Here is a 19,641-nt window from a genome sequence, read left to right on the forward strand (position 1 = left end):
CCCTCAAATAAAAAAATGGCCCGGGGATGTGGTCTCCGGGGCCTTCTAAGGCTTTGGGAGGGGGGGTTACATGGTTCCCTCCCCCTTAATAAAAAAGAGGCTCTAAGTGATGGATCCCCAGGGCCTAATAAGGCTTTGGGAGGGGGGCCACACATCGCCGTCCCCTTTAAAATAAATAAGGCCTGGGAGGATGGAGTCCCCAGGGCCTAATGAGGCTTGGGGAGGGAGCCACATGGCCCTGGAGGATAGAGTCAACTTACTCAATGATCCATCCTCTTCTCAAGCCTTGCATTGGATTTATGATTGCAGAGTTATATGTTTTTGTAGCGGAGAATGTTGAAGTAGTAAAACTATTCATACCTTTCAGGAATTCTTCTTTAATTTTCTGAGACTCATAAATAGAACTTTTTTCGTCCATAAATGAAAAAGGCTTTGTGAATCCGCCCCTTTATTTTGATTTTGGCTGCTTCTATGTATTCTTATTTATTATTTGTCTATCTATCAATAAGTATTTGCAGAGCGCGGCTGTATCACCCTTGAGGGTCTTGAGGTGCTGTGGGAATCATGTTGCCAGTTCTCCTATTGGTTGAACATCCAGGTCTTGAGGTCCTTCCTGAACAGCAAGAGGGATGATGATACTCTGAGGTGCAGGGGGAGTTTGTTTCAGACCCTAGTCGCCAGGTGGGAGAAGGAGCGTCCTCCACTGTACGTCCAGTGGATGTGTTGGGTGGCTGCTAGGAAGAGGGATCCGGATCGAAGTCTCGTGGTAGGTTGGTGAAAATTAACTCGTTTGTTGAGATACGATGGTCCTTCACTGCGTAGTACCTTTACTTCCCTACTTCCCCTTACATCCCTCCCTCATGACATATTTAATTTGTATCTTGACTTTTTGTGCCTCCTTTGTTCCGGGAGTTTCCACTTGCCCTTGGTTGAACTTTAGATTTGCTAGTCTAATGTAGTAAATTTCTTTTTATCAGTTTCTCAATTATTTTTAGATCTCTCCTACAGTTAGCATTATCCATTTGTCATCAACGCTCCTTTTGTATCTTATATATTTTAATATATACTTAAAGTGAGCTTTGGATCACCCTATTGCTGCCACTGGGCTATCCTGCTCCCTTGAGCTATTGGCTTCTGACATGGTGAGTCACATTTTGCTTTGAGCAGCTCCCACCTCAGGCTTTCTGTGTCCTTCTGCCAGTGTCTGCATTGAAGGGTATGGGGGAATATTTTGACTTGCTCTCACTCTGTTGCTCTCTCCTAGCAGACTAACACTCTCTGCCCACTCCCCTTGTCATGCCACACTCTTTCTTTTTCTGCTTTCCCACCCACTGTGCTCACTGGTCACTTTATATGGCCTTTCTTTGCTGACTACACCTCTTCTGTCACCATCTCACTTAACACAACCACTTTTGCCCCCACAGGTTTGGTATTTTTTCTTAGCCCACCCCATGCCTTTATTTCAAAAACATCTAAAAAAGGTCAATAGCAACAAGAGGCCATGTTGAAATGGTTCTTTTTTCATATGTGTATCACTTCAAGAACCATGTTTCATTGAACATAATATTAGTGGTCAACCATTTTGAAACTATATTCGTTCTGACACCAATTTGAGGGCTTGTACCTGACGTGGAACATCCAGTCTCCTTCCCGCACCTCTGATTTCCTGGCTGGTTCCTGCCTCCCGCCGCCGCAACTCCTTCCATCGCGGCCGCGGAGTGGAGGTGGGGACTTCACATCCCAGGATCCCTCGCGGCCGGAAAGCCGCCCACGCTGTTTCTGCGCACTGAGGCGCATTTAAACGGATCACACCCCCCGCGTCGCGGGACGTGCGCGGGCGAAGCCCGGGCAAAGGGCGGGCCATCTGTGGCCATCAGGGGCAGACAGAGGCTGGGCTGGGCCACCCCCCTTTCCGCCAGCAAACAAGGACATCGTGAAGCTAAGGTACGTCACACTCCAGTGACCGGACTTCGTACGCCCACCAGCTTCTCACGGACTGGTTGCGACCATTCCCTAGTTTATGTTACCCTGTTACCAACATTATATGTGCAGGACTGATTAATTTGTATATATTGTGATCTTTGTCCGGTTAAGCATGGAAAAACGCAAATGCGCTGTGGGCACGTTAGATGCCTATCTATTGAGAGCAGAATGCCTACTTGACCAGGAAATACAATCCACCGAAAGGAGGCTCTCGCTAGACCCAACAAACAGAGTACCCAGACCCCCTGACGTTCCTAGCATATCCCCAATGAGTAATTCACCCACCCTGTTATTTACTCCTGACTCTCCAGTCTCTACCCCCTTAAAATCCCTGGAGTGTATAGAGGCAGTGCCAAAACCCACTCCTTTACAAACCAAAGGACCCCAAACCCGGGGGAAAGCTAAAACAAAACAGTCAGCCGGTAGAGGGGCTAACCCAAAAGGACGCCCCAACAAAGAGGGCAAGAAATTACTTCATCTTGTCTCCCGGAATATAGGCACACAGACTGAGGAAAGCAACCAAAATCCCTACGCCAAATTAGAAACCTTAAATGAAGCGATAGCGACAACATCTAAACAAACTGTAAAGTCCATTCAAAAAATAGTGAACCAAGCAATAGAGGAGAAAATGAGCGAAATGATTTCCACACTCTTCGCGGTTTTCGAAGACAAATTTGCCCAATTAGAGAAAATGGTACTCGAGGGCAGATCACGACCAAACTCGTATCGCATACAGGGTAATAACAGTCAATCCATCTCTCAGGAGGCACAGTCCTCATCTCCCACAGAAGAAATTCCCAATAACTCTATTGAAAAAAACCCTACTCCCAATACTACAGGCACACTGGCAAATAATCTGCGTATAACGGGAGACAACAGACCAAAAGTTATAGTGGAACAAGTAACTAACTCCCACAAAACACCCAATCAAGATAAACCTAACCTCACAAAATCCCCTCCAATGCCAAACAAAGAATGTTTAAATTTACCACCGGCTGCTTTCCCCTATGTTTTAGTTCTAACAGGCGTCCCACCTGTACATAAAGGTTCAAACGAGTCATGGGTTTCACTCAGAAACAAGGTTTCGGACTGGCTTTTTAAACTCACCTATTTCGATCCAAATCATATTAACCAGATACTGATGGTCAGGTGGGTGGGTTGGATAGGTGACTCTCACAAAAGCACTACCGGAGACTGTATAGTCATAAACTTTAAATCACCCGGTCTCGTGAGATCTCTTCTTAGGATTAATAGGGTAACAACACACGAAAACACAGTAATTAAAATGGAGCCGCTCGACTTCTTCTACTACATACAACCAAGAAGTGACTACTCAAGGAATGGGTGTATCCTGTTACAAAATAGGTTTGAACAACTTGCATCATTAGAGGAACTGGATTGACTACCAACATCGTCAGACAATCCTACTCCCATGATTGCAATCCAGAAGCCCACCATCGCTAATACTCATCCTAGCATAAATTTAAGCCAGGACAATAGCATGGTGTATTCCACTCCTCTCCACCTTGCCTTTACCACCTTAACAGGGGACCCCCCTACTTCAAAATCTAACAGTGTGCCCAATAATATACCGTCCACCATAGAAGGACAACATAACTGGGCTAATACAATTCCACCCAAGGCCTCTTCCGAAGCTAAAACAAATGCCCCGACAACTCTTAACAACTTACATAACAACCTTCTGTCGGACCAAAACCTGAACATAACCTTCTGGAATGTTTCAGGCCTGAGGTCAAAGGTCAATAACGAGGGGTGGATAAACTTTGTAAAAGAAAGCGACATCATCTCCCTTCAGGAGACATGGGTAATTACACCTATCCATATTAATGGTTATAAAACTTTCTTCAGTCCAGCCCTGGCCTCAACCTCTGGTAGAGGAAAGGGCGGCCTAGTGACCTATGTTTCAAACTTAATTCCTACCCTAAAAGTTCAAGCCCTTAAAAATGAGACACACTATCAAATTCTACGAGTAACCATAACAAAAATGCCACCCACTTTGCTAGTCAATCTATATAATAATCTTGCAGACGCAAAGTTCACGGAGATTATAAAAGAAATACGTCATTCCTTATCCGAACAAATCATCCAAAACAAAGGAAAAGAACCAATACTAATATGGGGAGGTGATTTTAACCTCACACTGTGTAAGAACAGACACAAAGGCAATTGCGGCTACACAGATCACTTAAACAACAATATTACTCATTTTCCCCATTCCCAAAAAGGGGCGCTTTTGAACGAGATCATGATTCTCCTTCAATTAGCTTTTGCAAATGAATTGCTCGACCCCCCAGCCGCTTTCGCTCCAACCTTCAATGGCAGAGGACTATCTTCGTGTATTGATTTCATCTTGGTGGGAAATAATCCCTCCGAATCGATCAGAGCAGTCACTACCCATGACTGCTCGTTCAGTGACCACTTCCCACTATCTATTACCATCCGAACCACTGCCCCAAAAAAGAAGGCACAAACACTCTACCATGCAGACACTATCTCAATGCCCCGTCCAAATGGCTATGCACTTAAATGGTGTCATATTGACCCCATAGTCACTCTAGAAACTATACTTAAAGCAGCACGCCCAGCCTTCCTAGTATGCTTAACGGATACTTCATCCCCACAAGAGATCATAACAAATTACGGCAAAATAATATCGGAAGTTAATGATGCCCTGAGTGTGAAGTCCAGTGGGAAGACGTACAAAAAAAAGAACCCTAAGTTCAGGTGGTTTAACTCAGCGTGTACTACAGCACACAAAATATTTAAAAAAACCCTACACAAATCCCCAAGAGACGCCAGAGAGGTCTTACAAGCCAGGAGAGCATACAACACAATATTAACATCCAGGAAGAAAGAATTAAAAGAGGCATATTGGATCGCCCTTCATGATAGCTGTATTAACAACGACCCGGCCACCTTTTGGGAGATCGTTAATTCCCCATTTCGATCAGGCCCTAAAGATCGTGGACTAATCGAAACAACCATAACCGAACAAGAGTGGATAAACCAATTTTCAGAAATATTTGCAAACCCTGAGGGAATAAGCAGGCAGACCTATATTTTTCCAACCGACCTGACGGACCCGTTAGACCTGGACTTTAACCTCTCTGAGGTCAATCGGGCACTGAATATAAGCAGACCAGGGAAGGCCCCGGGCCCTGACGGGGTCCCTATGGACCTTTACAAATCAAACACCGACCTTTGGGCCCCCCTGTTACTTAAAGTCCTAGTGGCAATAGGAAAGATAGGACTACCCGCTTCCTGGTCGGACTCGATCTTAGTCCCTATCTTTAAAAAAGGTAACAGAAATAGCCCAACGTCCTATAGACCCATATCCCTACTGGATTCCCTAGGAAAAATAGTAGGGAGAATTCTCTTGGCACGGCTGCAAGACTGGGCGGAAACAAACAACATATTATCCGATCTCCAATTCGGCTTCAGAGAGGGGAGAGGTACCATCGAACAGGTTTTAAATCTCACACTCCTGAGAGGGAAGTATGTCCAGGCAAAGGGTGGCAGCCTCTGCTTGGCATACGTAGACCTCTCCGCAGCTTTCGACTGCGTGGCCCATATAAAGTTGTGGAGCATAATGATTGAAATGGGAGTTGATATTAAATTGGTCAATTATATTAGGGAAATCTACTCCAACGTGACCACATGAGTAAGATACGGTATAGGGGGGCAACAAACGTCATCTTTTGGGGTCGAGCGGGGAGTCAGGCAAGGCTGTGTCCTGGCCCCCTTCCTTTTTAACTTGTACACAAACGGTCTGGAAGCAGCCTTGTTGAAGGGTAGCCAGGACCAGCCATATGTTCAAACTCGCCCGATCCCCGCCCTCCTCTATGCGGATGACGCAGTTATAATCGCTCGCACTCCCCTTGCACTACAACGCGCACTGGACAGATATAAAAATGTTATGCATCATTTGAACTTAAACATCAATGTCAAAAAGACATTTATAATGACTTCAGGTAACCAATTTCAAAAAGGGAAAAAAAAATATCTACCTAAATAACATACAAGTAGAAAACACTACCACCTATCCATATTTGGGAGTAGTAATAGACAGTAAAGGCACCTGGAAAAGTTCAATAGAGAATAGAAAATTGCAATTTCAAAAGGCCACAACAGCATTGACCAAGTTCGCAAGAAATCTGGGTAAGAGAACATCAAAGGAAATGCTTGACATTTATCATTCAAGATGTGTCAGCACGGCAATTTACGGGGCAGGAATATGGGGCAACGTAAGAGTTGACCCGATCCAAAAGGTAGAGAACACCTTTCTGAAATTTTCATTGGCCGTCCCCTCGTCTACCTCAACTTTTAACATTCACAGCGAAGTGGGTCTCCCACACATTACAGACGTGATACGGATGCAGCCAATTCTTCTCTGGCACCGTATTTGGACTACAACAGAATTAAAACTAACACAGGCACTTATCACTGACTGCATGAACCTGGACCACGAGTCCAAAATCACTTGGTTATCATACGTCAAAAAGTCTTTTTCAGACATGGGATTCGCTCACTTTTATTTTAAGCCCCAAAATTTGATTTCAATCTCAAGAAAGAACTTACGAGATGCATGCCTAACCCATTTAGCAGAGCTACGCCTGGCTCTTGAAACGACTAAACCCTCCGTTCAGCATTCTCTCTCTATCCAAACTACAGATAAAATGGAGCCCTACCTGAATCTAAGTCTAAGTAACTATGAAAAATTCTAACTAACAAGATTCCGTTTCAACATGTTTCATAGACTGATCACCTTCCCGGTGACAAACGACTGGGCTACTAATTTGAATTTGTGTCCCTGTGAAGGTCTTTCTCCCCAGTCAACTTTGCACGCAATTATGTTTTGTAACTTCTATATCGTACCAAGAAATCTGTATTTGATACCCCTATTGAAACTGTTGGCCCTCAAACAGTGTCGACCTGCTCTGATGGCTCTTCAGATGTTAGAGACAGATTTAGTGGTAGCAAATATGACAACGTTTTTAAAATTTTGCGTGCAGCACATAACGAACCTTTAAATTGAATTCTTTCAAACCGAAAGTATATGTCCCATACAGTAACATAAATTTATTATGCCTAAACTGACGGTTTTTTCCTTTTAAAAATAACACATAACATACCCTATGATATAGGGATTACCCCCCTCGGCATCCTAATACCGCTTCTGGGGGGATTGTTTTTGTCAAGGCTTTTGCTCATACAATCTACACATAGATAACAGTATACGCAGCTAATAGGCACTTTTGATTGCAAGTTTGCACATATTTTTACTTCCTAGGAAAAAAGTATTCCTTTATTCCTTTCCCTTCTTAAACGTTTTCCGTTTCCTTATATTGAAATGTTATTAATTGTAACAATATCATTGTTTTTTACATGCAAATGCTTTTATGGTTTGAAATTGCCTTACCGAATAAAGCTTTTAAGTTAACTATATTCTTTTCCACTTGTACTATTTGAAAAAGCCTTCACATTGTGTTTGAATGCAGGGTGGTACACGTATAAAGAAATTACATTAAAAATGGCTACCTACCATGCTATTACCTTTCCCTGTGCCTCCACTGCAGTTGGATGAGCATTGGCATTTGCAATACCAGTGCATGGCAGCTAGCCAAATGAAAATAAAATGAAAAACATTAAGAAAGTATTGGCCTTACCACTGCTTGATATGTTTATGCCTCAAACTTTTTCCTTTATGCAAACGTCATAGCTAAGGAAATGTTTTACAGTTTTGTGTAAATATACCAATGCATTTTAAAGAGCACATAATATTTTGATGAAAAGAAGACAAATTATTAGATTTATGATCAATTTTCCTCTTCTGCAGCATGGAAGAATGTGAGGCTTTGTGCACCAGAATGGCTATTATGGTGAATGGGCAATTCCGATGCCTTGGCAGTATCCAGCACCTAAAAAATAGGTACTGTACCATGTATTTATTAACTGTTCATATCCTCTAAACTGCATTTGTATTTTATTTGTCTCTTTAAAGATCTTGGTTTATTAAGCAGCCCTGATATTAAATAGTTCTGTTATTTTATTCAAAAGACAACATGATATCACACAAGTGAGGATTCATCATTTTGCTCTTAGCTGATATTTAAGGTAAAATATCATTCCTGATGCAGTTAAACTAAAATGTCTATTCAGTGATATCTAGGTACCCCTTGACCTTTCTGTGCAATTTCCCCTATTTCTTGTTCTGAAGTTATTGATGTGATACACAGCTAGGCCCTCACATTTAAGCAGTTTTGTAATGTGAATCTTGTATTGACATTTTTTCTGTCAAAATGCATTAGAGGAAAATTGCTGTGGTCTGGACTTACTGTGCATTCCATAATTCCAACCCCTACTCAACTTCTGTGTGTGTAGGGATTGGATTTATCCCACAAACTCAAGGTTTTAGTAAAGTAATAATAGAGACTTTTCATGCTATGACAATGGAGGTAATGGAGGGACCATCTTGAACAATGAGTTTTTGTAATCTGTAACCATCATCCCTTCTGTTTGATGTAATTGTATAAATAACTCTAATATACGTTAACAATATGGTGGCATACTTTGTGGCTTCAAATATCCTGAGGTTACATCTCCAGTGCTAGTAACTGAATAACGGCATCCAATCACTATAATTATAATTATAGTTTTTTATGTTTTTACCACTTTCCTTATAAAATTCATTCTGGTTCAGCAGTATACATGACTGGAAGATGACAAATGTTTGCACCAATGTAATGCCTTTTTACATCTCGAGTTTTGAAAATAAATTTAGCACATGATAATCAAACTGTTGATACATTAGAGAGTCTGGGCCATATTCACAAGGAGCTATCGCTGAATTAACAGCACTTTATTACAGCCAATGTCGTGATAAATGTACCTCCCCATTCACAAGCTGGTGTTAACAGCCCACAGCACCAGTTTTCCCACAATAGCAGCCGCAAAAAACATCGCCACAGAGGATCTCCACAACTATCGCTAATGAGATGAAAAGTGGGCGTTCCCGTGCCAAATGCCGCAACCACACCACTCCTCAACATTCTCAGCGACCAGACAGATCGGCGATAAGAACACAAAACCGGCAATAAGGCACGTTAGCAGCAGGAAATCTACACCTGCTCTGACCTGGTGTTAAGTCGGACGGCAGCCAGCATCACAAAAGGGAGACCAGCCCAGGGCCACATCGGAAGGGCAACAGATGCCATGGAGCCATACATCATGCGGCCCGGACACACAAGAGGGCCAAAACACCCACCAACACCACCCCCCGGACCACTCCTCCCTGGCACCCCTCCACAAAGACATGCCACATCAGCTACACAAAAACATGTAAAAAATATTCTGCATGACGTCGCACAATCACAACAGTTGAAATGCATGTGTCATCACAGAAATGAGCATCACACATTCACTTTCGAAGCAACAAATGAAACTTTATTAAAATGAACACCGAAATTAAATGAAGACACATGGCGGCTCCCCGCAGGACAGTCTGTAGATCACAGCCTGCAAGACAAAAAACATGATGAGAAGGTGTGTCCTGCGCACATCAAAGGACAGAGAGAGAGTGAAAGAGAGAGAGAGAGTGAGAGAGAGAGAGAGAGAGAGAGAGAGAGAGAGAAGAAGAGAGGGGGAAGAGAGAGAGAAAAGAAGAGAGGGGGAGAGAGAGAGAGAGAGAAGAAGAAGAGAGGGAGCTGCCCCTGCGCACCCAGGCCACACTGCTCACCTGCTGCCACTGGTGTGTTTCCAACCACTTGCCGGCATGTAGTGCAGTCCATTAGGTCACACATCTGAGTCAGAGCCATCATCTGAAACAGAGTCCAGATACTTGACTGGCACAGTACACACACTCTCACAAGACAACAGCGCAGGCCCGCCCATGCACACCGAGGCAGAGGCATCACAAAGGCACCCGCTGCCCATGGAGCATGCTCGCCCATGCACACCCAGGCCTTACTGCTCACCTTCCCCCACCGGCGTGTAGACTGGATGTCCCACCATGTGCCGCTGCAAGCCACAAGCCCGGGGCCCGCGGGCATGGCACCCTCCACACCATGCAGCCACGCTCCACAGGCCACCAGGTCTCACGTGTGTTGCTGGGTCTGGAATACTCCATGGCTGAGGACATACCAGTGCACACGGCAACATCGCAGGCTGCACACCCGCTCAGTTTTGATTTGTTCAGCATTACGTACATCAATTGTGTGTCTTTTGCACACCCTATCAGCCCAATGGGTGCCACTAAGTCTGAGATTGGGAAGCAAGGCCAGGCGGCGGTAGGCCCGCGCTGCCCGCTGGCTCTGGCCTACAATGCGGTCCAGCAGGGCACATGAAACCTGAGTTGCCCAGACCACGGGGACGGGGCATCATCGTAGGGTGCCCACCTGCTCAGCAGCTTAAGGTGCCACTGACTCAGTGCACCAAAAGTCACCGTCCTGTGGCGGGGTGTCTGTGCCTGCTGCAATGCGTCGTGTGCGACTGACCCTGAGCAACCCCAGTCAGCGCCACGTGGTGGTCAGCCAATGCCGTACGCATGCCTGGGTTGCCACTAACCCGGTGCAACCCCAGTCAGCGCCACATGGTGGTCGGCCCATGCCATACGCAGGCCTGGGTTGCTACTAACCCTGTGTGCAACAAAACTCATGTGCCCTTCATGATTGGGAACCGTGGCGTCTGTCATCCAGTCACCACGAGCAGAGGAGAATGGGATGTCATCGGCCCCTTATGTTGGTGGAGTCACATGGCCTGTGACGCCTGTGCCGGATGGGTGTGGTGTGCATGCAAACCTGCCCTCAGGGAGTGGCTGTGACATGCTGACAACTAGACCAGTGACCTGCACACCACAAGCGTGTTCGCCTGCGACGAGGAGCAATGAGGGCCCCCCCCCTCGGAGCGTAAGCGGAGTGGTCTGGCCTGCCGTATGCAACATTGGATCTGGGCATGGTTCAGTCCATGTCCGGACAAGGAAGTGAGTGATGCGTGTGTCTCAGTTGTAGTGTCCACGGGACCCGGTACACAAAATGCAATGTAGCACCCTCTGATTGGCATCCCACAGGATCATCATTGACTCAAGGTAAATCATTGTCCCTACATTCATCCACACATGCATACATGACTAATGATGATGGACATGACACAGCAGTGCGTCAATGGATGTTTATTGCACATCCAGTGCAGTTATGCAGCCGGAGTGGTTCAGGGCAATGCCCAGCACACTATACACTATGGGCCCGTGGAGCGCCAGCCAGAGTGCATCCGGGGATGACAAGTCCTGCTAAAGGGAAGGGTACAGTCCACAGCCTGGTCGCCGTGTCATTGGTCACCAATCCGGAAGTGGCAGTCCATGTCGCTGTCCAAGGTGAGTGCAGTGGAGTGTATCGTTGGTCAGTGGAAGGTCATGAGGCCATGTGCAGGACCAAGCAGATACAGGCCAGGTGGCGGTAATGAATGCTAGTGCCTGGTCCTTCTGACCACAGTCCCATCCATGTCCTCGTCCCCGGGTGTTTGCCCTGCCCCACCTGTAGGTGTTGCAGAACCAGCTGCCACACTGTGTGCCACTGACACATCAGGGTCCTGATTGAATACATCTGCCGCACTGGGAGTCACTGACACACCAGGGGGCGGGGATGTGGATGGTGTGGGGGCAGCAGCATTCATCGGCGCCACACCTTGTGGCGGAAATGCCATGGTGGAGGTCTGTAGGGCATGATAGATCCCAGCTACATTTCGATGATTTGCAGCAGTGGCTACCATCCTTTCTGCCTCCATCCGCACCATGTCCTCCATGAGCCTCCGTATGTGTGCCAGCTCATGTCTGGTATCGCTGGAGCCCCTCTGAGCGGACAGCTGTTCTACTCTCCGCATCATGACTCCAGCGATGTCAGTCAGGGCTCGTTGGAGGAGACCATGGGGCGGACATAGACATCCAAGGATGGCGTCCAGTTTGGCAGCCGTGATGCCGAGGCCCACCTGCACCTGCTTAGTCTTCTCCATCTGACAATCCAGCACACGGCGTTGGAAGGTCATGTGTTGTTCCTAGAGGTCTTGGGAGGGTGCCGGGGCTGTGGGTGCCTCCTGCTGCGTGGTTTGGGTGGTGGGTGGGGTCTCATCAATTTAACTGGGCTGCCCTGAGTCTGGAGGTGAGAGGCGGATGAGGTCAATGATGTCTTGGATGGTTTGGGTGTTGATGCTGGTGTTGTCCTCCTTGTCATCCGTGAAGAGTGTCTGGGACTGCTCTGCAGGAGGTGTTGACGGTGTCCCTGTGATGTGAAGGGGAGATGGTGTATTACTATGTTTCCACATGTGTGTAGACGCATGGTACAGGCTGACATTCAGACAGCATGGCATTGTACATTGTGACAGTCTGTAGATCTGGGCGATGACCCTGAGTTATTTTGGGTGTGCACTGTGCTCTGCTTGATTGTGCATGTGTGCCATTGTGGCCATCTCCACCCATCCCCCAGTACCTGGTGGTCACTCACCCTGTTGCGGTTGTGTTGTGTCCTGTTGAGCAGTGTCCGGTCCCCCGACTCCGGCCACAGTCTCCACACTGATGACTGTCGACACCAGCTCCTCTATGTTATCCAGCTCCAGCTGTGGCGCTGGGCCCCCACCTCCAGTCTGCATTGCTGCCTTCTTGTTGGTGGAGAGTTTATCCTTGGTCTTCCGCTTGATGTCATTCCATCAATTCTTGACCTCGTCCATTGTCCGCTTGAGCTCTCTGATGGCATTCACCTTGTCGGCGATGTCCCGCCATATTGCAGTTTTGGTGCCCAGTGACACGTTGGAGGTTACGAGGAGTTGTTGATGGTGTTCCATCACCTCCTTGACTATGATCCTGTTCGCCTGCGGACTGAACTTCGTCTTCCTTGTCTTCTTGTCCTTGCGCTTCCCTGTCCCCGTGGTCCCGGGCTGGTCATCCAGGGTGCTTGTGGGGTTCGCTTGTCCTCTGCGCCAGCTCCGGCTGCCTCCATGTTGCTTCGGTGTAGGTCTGTTTGTGTGTGGGTGTTTTTCTGCTTTTATGGAGATTTTTCCCACCTGCCAGGTGTGCGTTGAAGGCCTGGCGCTGCTTATCGCTGATTTCCTCATCGCGCTTTGGCCCATCGCAGGTTTTTTGGTGTTGTGGTTTGTGTTTTTATCTCTTTCAAGGTGGTTTTATCGCAGGCATTGTCCACGGTTTCGGCAGACTATCGCATGCTACCCCCTTGTTGTGAATCCCACCTTGTCACAGGGTTATTTTCCCGCGATGGGCTGCGATATTGAAAGTCGCTTTACGCTACTCTTGCGGTAGTTATCACACACTCTTGTGAATATACCCCTCTATGTATATGTTTTAGGTGTTGTGGTGTAGACCACACCAAAATTTGTGACTTAAAGTCGTCTCTCTAACAAGTACTCTTACCTGGACAGACAACTATTTTAAGGTCCAATGGCCAGGTGTCATGCTTTTCTCAATGTGTTTTGGTGATTGTCCTTGCCTTCAAAACCTGCAAGTTCTAAATTTTCTGTATATCTTTGTTAATGAAACCAATAAGGACGGAGTTACAATAATTTGTTCGCAGTCCTCTGGTATCCAGGTTGTACTGACCATATGGGATCTAACTTAAAATCTAGTTCTTCCTAGTAATTTAATATACTAATTATACGACATTCATATTCATTTGCAAAATAGGTCAATTAAATCCCTCATGATCTTAGCTTTGTCTGTTCAAGAATTACCAGTTAAAATCTTCGGAAAAAGAGGTTTGATTTTCTTCAGTATTTTAGATGATTTTGGGATAAAGAGATCTGTTTGAATCTGATTGACACTACCTCTGTGGTAATTCATCCATGATTGGATTTCCAGCAACATAGATTAGACACTCTGCAATTTCGTTATTATAGAAAACCATCACAAGTTACTGAAACAGTTGCTATAGTGATGTCCATAAGTGTTGAGCAACTTGAGACAACAGGAAGGTCAAATTTAATGAGTGATGCAGTATATAGAACCTTACTTGTTGAGGCCCTTGACTAACTCCCTGAAATGATTTCACTTCTATTAGAGTAGTGGCCTCTATTTACAGAAAATTAAGCTGCAAATTCCCAAAAGTTGAGTGAAATTCTATAATAGGTGCAGTTGAAATAAAATATTCTTTCACAAAATCTTTATTAGCGACTGCTCACTCTAAATTGGACACAATTATTGTGCTCTAGAGAGACATGTGACTTTGTTCAATACTGGGTATAACCCGGACTGGTTTCAAGGATTTGGAATAGATCTTGGAGTAAAGGTTATCAATACCCGTTTACCACAGACTTGAATATCTGAAGTGCTTGTTTTTCTCTTTTCATTCATTTTCTCAAGGGAAATTGTCTAAAGGCATTGCACGATTCATCGGGGTAGTTGGTATTAAAAGTACAGAAGTATTGCATTTTTCAGTTATTTCAGTCAGAATCATAAAATAAGTTGGGAAAATGTTATCACAACATTAATTTGACAGTAAATTCGTTTATCACATGAAAGTGCCTGTCTTTAATTATTGACAGCATTTTGTTTTAGCATCAGCAGCCGTTTTTCTGCCAATGGCATTAAAATTCTCTGTGACTGGTTTTACTTAATCTAATCAAATTTGTTGAGTCTCATTAACTTTCGTTTATAAGGTTTTCATTTTACCAGCTTTTAATGATGCTGCTCATTAACACTTTTTCCAAATGCACTTCTAGTTTGTTCAGCTTTTGCATCATGGTGAGAGAGGTTTGAAGCACCAGGCTCTGCATAGTTTCTTTCAAAGAGCACTAATCTGTGTTGTATTGTTTTATCTTTCATAGTTAATCATTCTGGCCAGACATTGAGTAAAGGCTGACTAAAAATGTGTTGCCATCATAACATCCAAGTATCTGTGAGTCACTTTGATGAGGGTAAAATTTGTTCAAAAGACTTAAACACATAAAAACAACTTCCAAGTAAGACTGACCAATTGTGCTTTATGTAGTTCTTTCTTAAACAGAAAATAACCTATTCATATTTTGATTTTCCACTCAATTTTAAATTTCAAGTGTTCTTGCAGCACCTGTGTTGGTGGACCGCTCCCTTCTGTCTATATTCTTTTTGAGGATATATATATATATATATATATATACTCTGCGCATTGAAGCTGCAAAACTGATGAGGCGATTCCTGGTGACATATATATATGTATATGTATATATTATCTACTAGCGGTCGCCAGTAGGTAGTTATAGTTAGGACCTTTTGCCATAGGAAATCCGCAACATTCTATTCCCAATAAGTCTGGCGCCGGTTGACGAATCTTCGCGAAATTTCCAAACTTTTGGCCAGCTCTGGTCCGCTCCTATCCTGAAAGTTTCGTGGTGATTTGTCAAGCGGGGTCTGAGAAAAAAGGGGGGTCCCAAAACGCGTTTTCCCCATGCAATTTCCCATAGGACCTGTTGACGCAGCCCGAACTGCTGAACGGAATTACACCAAATTTGCCAGAAAGGTAGACCTTGTTTCAGAGTCGTGCCTTTTGTTTAAATGGTGTAAATCCGTTCAGTAGTTCCTGAGAAATTTAAAAGTAAAATCACATATATATCTGGGCGGAGCCTAACCACACATCTCATCGTGAGAGCTGATTGGCTGTCAGCACTTCATCCAAGAAGTGTTGGCAGCCATCTTGGGACCAGTATACATGATAGCACCTCATTAAAAAGCATTGCAGTTAATAGAAGGTTTTAAGACTTTAGTCACACTATAAATCATTTGTTGATGGTACCATACTCATTTTAGGAATTGTGGTATGTTCTAAGGTGATTTTACCATGTGAAAAAGCCTTCTGCTGGGATATCATGAATCATGTTTGAGAGAAAAATATCTTCACATGCTTTTCCCACAGAGGTTTGGAAGGTGATCTATAAGCTAAACTGAGAGCATATTTTCTGTAAATTCACATTATCTTTCTTAGTCATGTGAGAATGAAGTCTGACATTCTCAGTAAAACATGTACATCCAACAAGGGCAGAGACTGTCAGTTGATTCCTTTGTGTTCTACTGCAGCTTCCCAGAGTGTTCCAAAGAACAACTAGAGCGCTAACACTCCTACTTATGATAAACGTATGGCACAACTGAAGCCATCTTGATTGGAATAAAGTGGTAACTCTTAAAACATTTAATTTAAAAAGGAACAAAATGAGGGGGTTAATTTTGCCATAGAATTTATGATTAGTGCTGCAGAAAGAAAAATTAGGGCACATTTAGAGTGACTTCTTAAACCCTCTTCTATTTCATTAAAGAATTCTGACATGCAGACTGAAACATGCACTTTCAATACCAGCAGCAGACTTCCCTGCTGAGCAGTAGCTTTACTACAGTGATCTAATGAGCAACTAGAGTGCTATCATTCTGAATTTATGGCAAATGTGTGACACATCTGAATGCCTTCTTCATTGAATCAAAGTAAAAAACTGACAGTATGCCTACTGAGGAGACTGTAGTAAATGAGGAAATTAGGAAACTTCATAACAAGTCTCCCAAGATGGCCACCAGAGACAAAAGAGCCCAAATGTAGCACAAATATCACCGAGATGTAGCCCAAGTATAGCCCAATGACAGAAATCCCAGAGTGTTTTAAAGAGCAACTGGAGTGCTAACAGTCTTACTTATGATAAAAGTATGGTACACCTGAAGCCATCTTGATTGGAATAAAGTGGTAACACTTAAAACATTTAATTTGCAAAGGAACAAAATGAGGGGGTTCATTTTGCCATAGAAATTATGATTAGTGCTACAGAAAGAAAAATTAGGGCACATTTTGACTTCTCAAATCCTCTTCTATTTCATTAAGAAGTTCTGACATGCAAACTGAAACATGCACTTTGAATACCAGCAGTAGACTTCCCTGGTGAGCAGTAGCTTTACTACAGTGATCTAATGAGGAACTAGAATGCTATCATTCAGAATTTATGGCAAATGTGTCACATCTGAATGCCTTCTTGATGGAACCAAAGTAAACAAGCAATGGAGATGCAATAGATCTCGCCCTCGTTTAAGTTAAAGCAATTCTGTTTGTAATTAGGTGGCTTTTTAGCTTTGCTTTTATTAGTGTTTTTCAAAATTTCATGTACATAACATGCATATATCTATATGTATGCATGCATTTATATTTTTATTTATATAGATATGCAGATTATATATATGTTTATATATGTATGTATATATACATTCACTGAAAAAACCATAGGTTTCAGGGGCGTTATAGTTAGCTGGTCTTTCCACTCGTACAAAACCATTGAAATTCCCCCGTTATAGTTAGTTCAGCTAACTATAACACGCGCGCCCACAATGTACTGCTGATGACGTCACATATTACATCACTCATGACATGGTCAGTGACATCACTCATGACATCACTGATGACATCTCAAATGACATCACTGATGACATCATCCAGTGAATGTGTTTTACTGAAAATTACATATGTTTTATACATGTATATCTCAAGGTCGATGGAAGAATAAATGGGTATATAAGTGTCTAAATGGATGATTTGTTTTTGAAAAATTGATTGTATAATTGACTGATAAAGTGTATCTTAGTGAATACATGGCTTAGTGAGTAATGTTTAAATGTGTAAATATCTCAGTCTCTCACTTTGTGTATAAGTGGTTGCATGGGTTGGTGAGTAGCTACATGAGTGTCTATATAGGTTATTAGTTGGTTTTTTGAGTATCAGTATGAGTGTCTGAGTGTCTGTATGGTTCGGTGGGGGGTATTACATAGTGCATAGGTGCATGAATGAGTGACTCACTGTTTGTAGGTGTTGAAGACAGCATGTGTGCAGGACTGTATGGGTGGATGAGTGTGTGCATGGGTGTGTTAGTGAGTGATAGACTGTCTCAATAGCGTCTTTATGAGTAACTACATATGTTTTAAACTAGTATATGTGACTATTGGCGTAGATAAGTGAGTATATGTGAGAGTGAGAGATTGAAAGAGTTCCTGTATGAATAAGTATCTGTTTCTATAAGTGATTGTTTAAAAGACTAAGTATGTGTAAGTTTCTGTAGAAGTACGTGTGGTGGTGTGTGTATAACTGTATATGCAAGTAAATGGATGTTTGATTCTTTATTAGCATGAGTGGCTATGTGTGTGAGTAACTCTATGGATGAGTGGCTTAACAGGATGTATAGGTGTGTGAGTACATATGATGAGTGAGTACATGTATGAGTGACTGTATAGGACTGTTGGTGAATGAGTGGATGTGTATGTGGATCTTAGAATTACTGAATAGGTTGTTGTAACTGGTATTGGTATGTCCATTGTTTTGAACATTGTAGTTTCTATTTTTGAATGTGTGTATCAAAGGTTAGATTAGGGGAAGAGGAGGTCTGCCACTCTATCACAAGGATGATGTCATCAGTGATGTCATTTGAGATGTCATCAGTAATGTCATGAGTGATGTCACTGACCATGTCATGAGTGATGTAATATGTGACGTCATCAGCAGTGCATTGCGGGCGTGCGAGTTATAGTTAGCTGAACTAACTATAACGGGAGAATTTCAATGGTTTTGTACGAGTGAAAAGTCCAGCTAACTATAACGCCCCTGAAACCTATGGTTTTTTTCTGTGAATTTCTAAGGTTTTTTAAATGCTAATTCCTAACTATAACGTGCCTGAAACCTATGGTTTTTCAGTGAATTTCAAAGGTTTTTTAAATGCTAATTTCTAACTATGCCTACAGAGATAGGACATGTGAAGAAAGAAGAAAAAACGCACAGAAAGAAAAAAAAGAAATGCAGAAAGAAGCAACAGAAGTCCTCAAAGACGAAGAAAAGTGCAGGAAGAAGGATAACGTGCAGAAAGAACAAACAGAAGAGCAGAAAGAAGCCTTATTGCAAAATCATCCTGTACCCTCAACTTTTTCAGATGGATACTGGTGGTAACTGAGTCTGACCAGTCCTAGAGCCAGTGCTATGTTAAAAGACACTCAGAATACAGTGAAAACACCTACATACACTAGGGAACACTATGCGTTGGGGTCCCCCTGTGATCAGCATGACCTCCTCTGTAAGCCCCTAGTATATAATAGGGCAGGGGATTAAAACTACCTCTTAAAACGTGCCACAGGGCGTGTTTGCACACGTCACCTCAGGCCCCGTCCCCTCACTTCCCCACTGTGTAAACACACCCTGTGGCCGTTTTAAGTTTGGATATTAAGTCCCCTTGAATCCTGAGGGTCCCTGGGGTCCAACTAGACCACTAGGTACCTCGAGTAAGCGCCACAGAGCTGCATTGCAGAGAGATGTAAAAAGGGGCACGGCCTAGACCACCTCACTGCAACGCAGCGGAGTGGTGCTTACTGGAAGCACCTGGTGGGCTAGTTAGCCCCCAGGGTCCCTCAGGATTGAAGGGGAATGATTTCCCCAACTTAAAACGCGCCACAGGGCTTGTTTGCACACGTTAACTCAGGCCCCGTCCCCTCCATTCACCACTGTGTAAACACGCCCTGTGGCCGTTTTTAGTTGGGAGATTAAGTTTATTTGGATCCTGAGGGTCCCTAGGGTCCAACTAGCCCACTAGGTACCTCCAGTATGCGCCACAGAGCTGCGTTGCAGAGCGGTGTAAAAAGTGGCACAGCCTGGACCACCT

The 19,641-nt window shown here is 43.9% G+C and overlaps 1 protein-coding gene across 4 annotated transcripts in view; it reads left to right on the plus strand.

Moving 5' to 3' along the window:
• LOC146861982 (phospholipid-transporting ATPase ABCA1-like) overlaps positions 1-19,641 on the plus strand; it is a 3,104,259-nt gene that overhangs the window by 2,823,639 nt on the left and 260,979 nt on the right. For all 4 annotated transcript variants that reach the window (XM_085641135.1, XM_085641137.1, XM_085641136.1 and 1 more), the window contains exon 48: positions 7,841-7,933. In XM_085641135.1, the coding sequence (XP_085497261.1) occupies positions 7,841-7,933 (93 nt within the window). The remainder of the gene's footprint in view (positions 1-7,840; positions 7,934-19,641) is intronic.

This window comes from Triturus cristatus, chromosome 2_2, assembly GCF_964204655.1.
Source record: "Triturus cristatus chromosome 2_2, aTriCri1.1, whole genome shotgun sequence".
Lineage (NCBI taxonomy): Eukaryota > Metazoa > Chordata > Amphibia > Caudata > Salamandridae > Triturus > Triturus cristatus.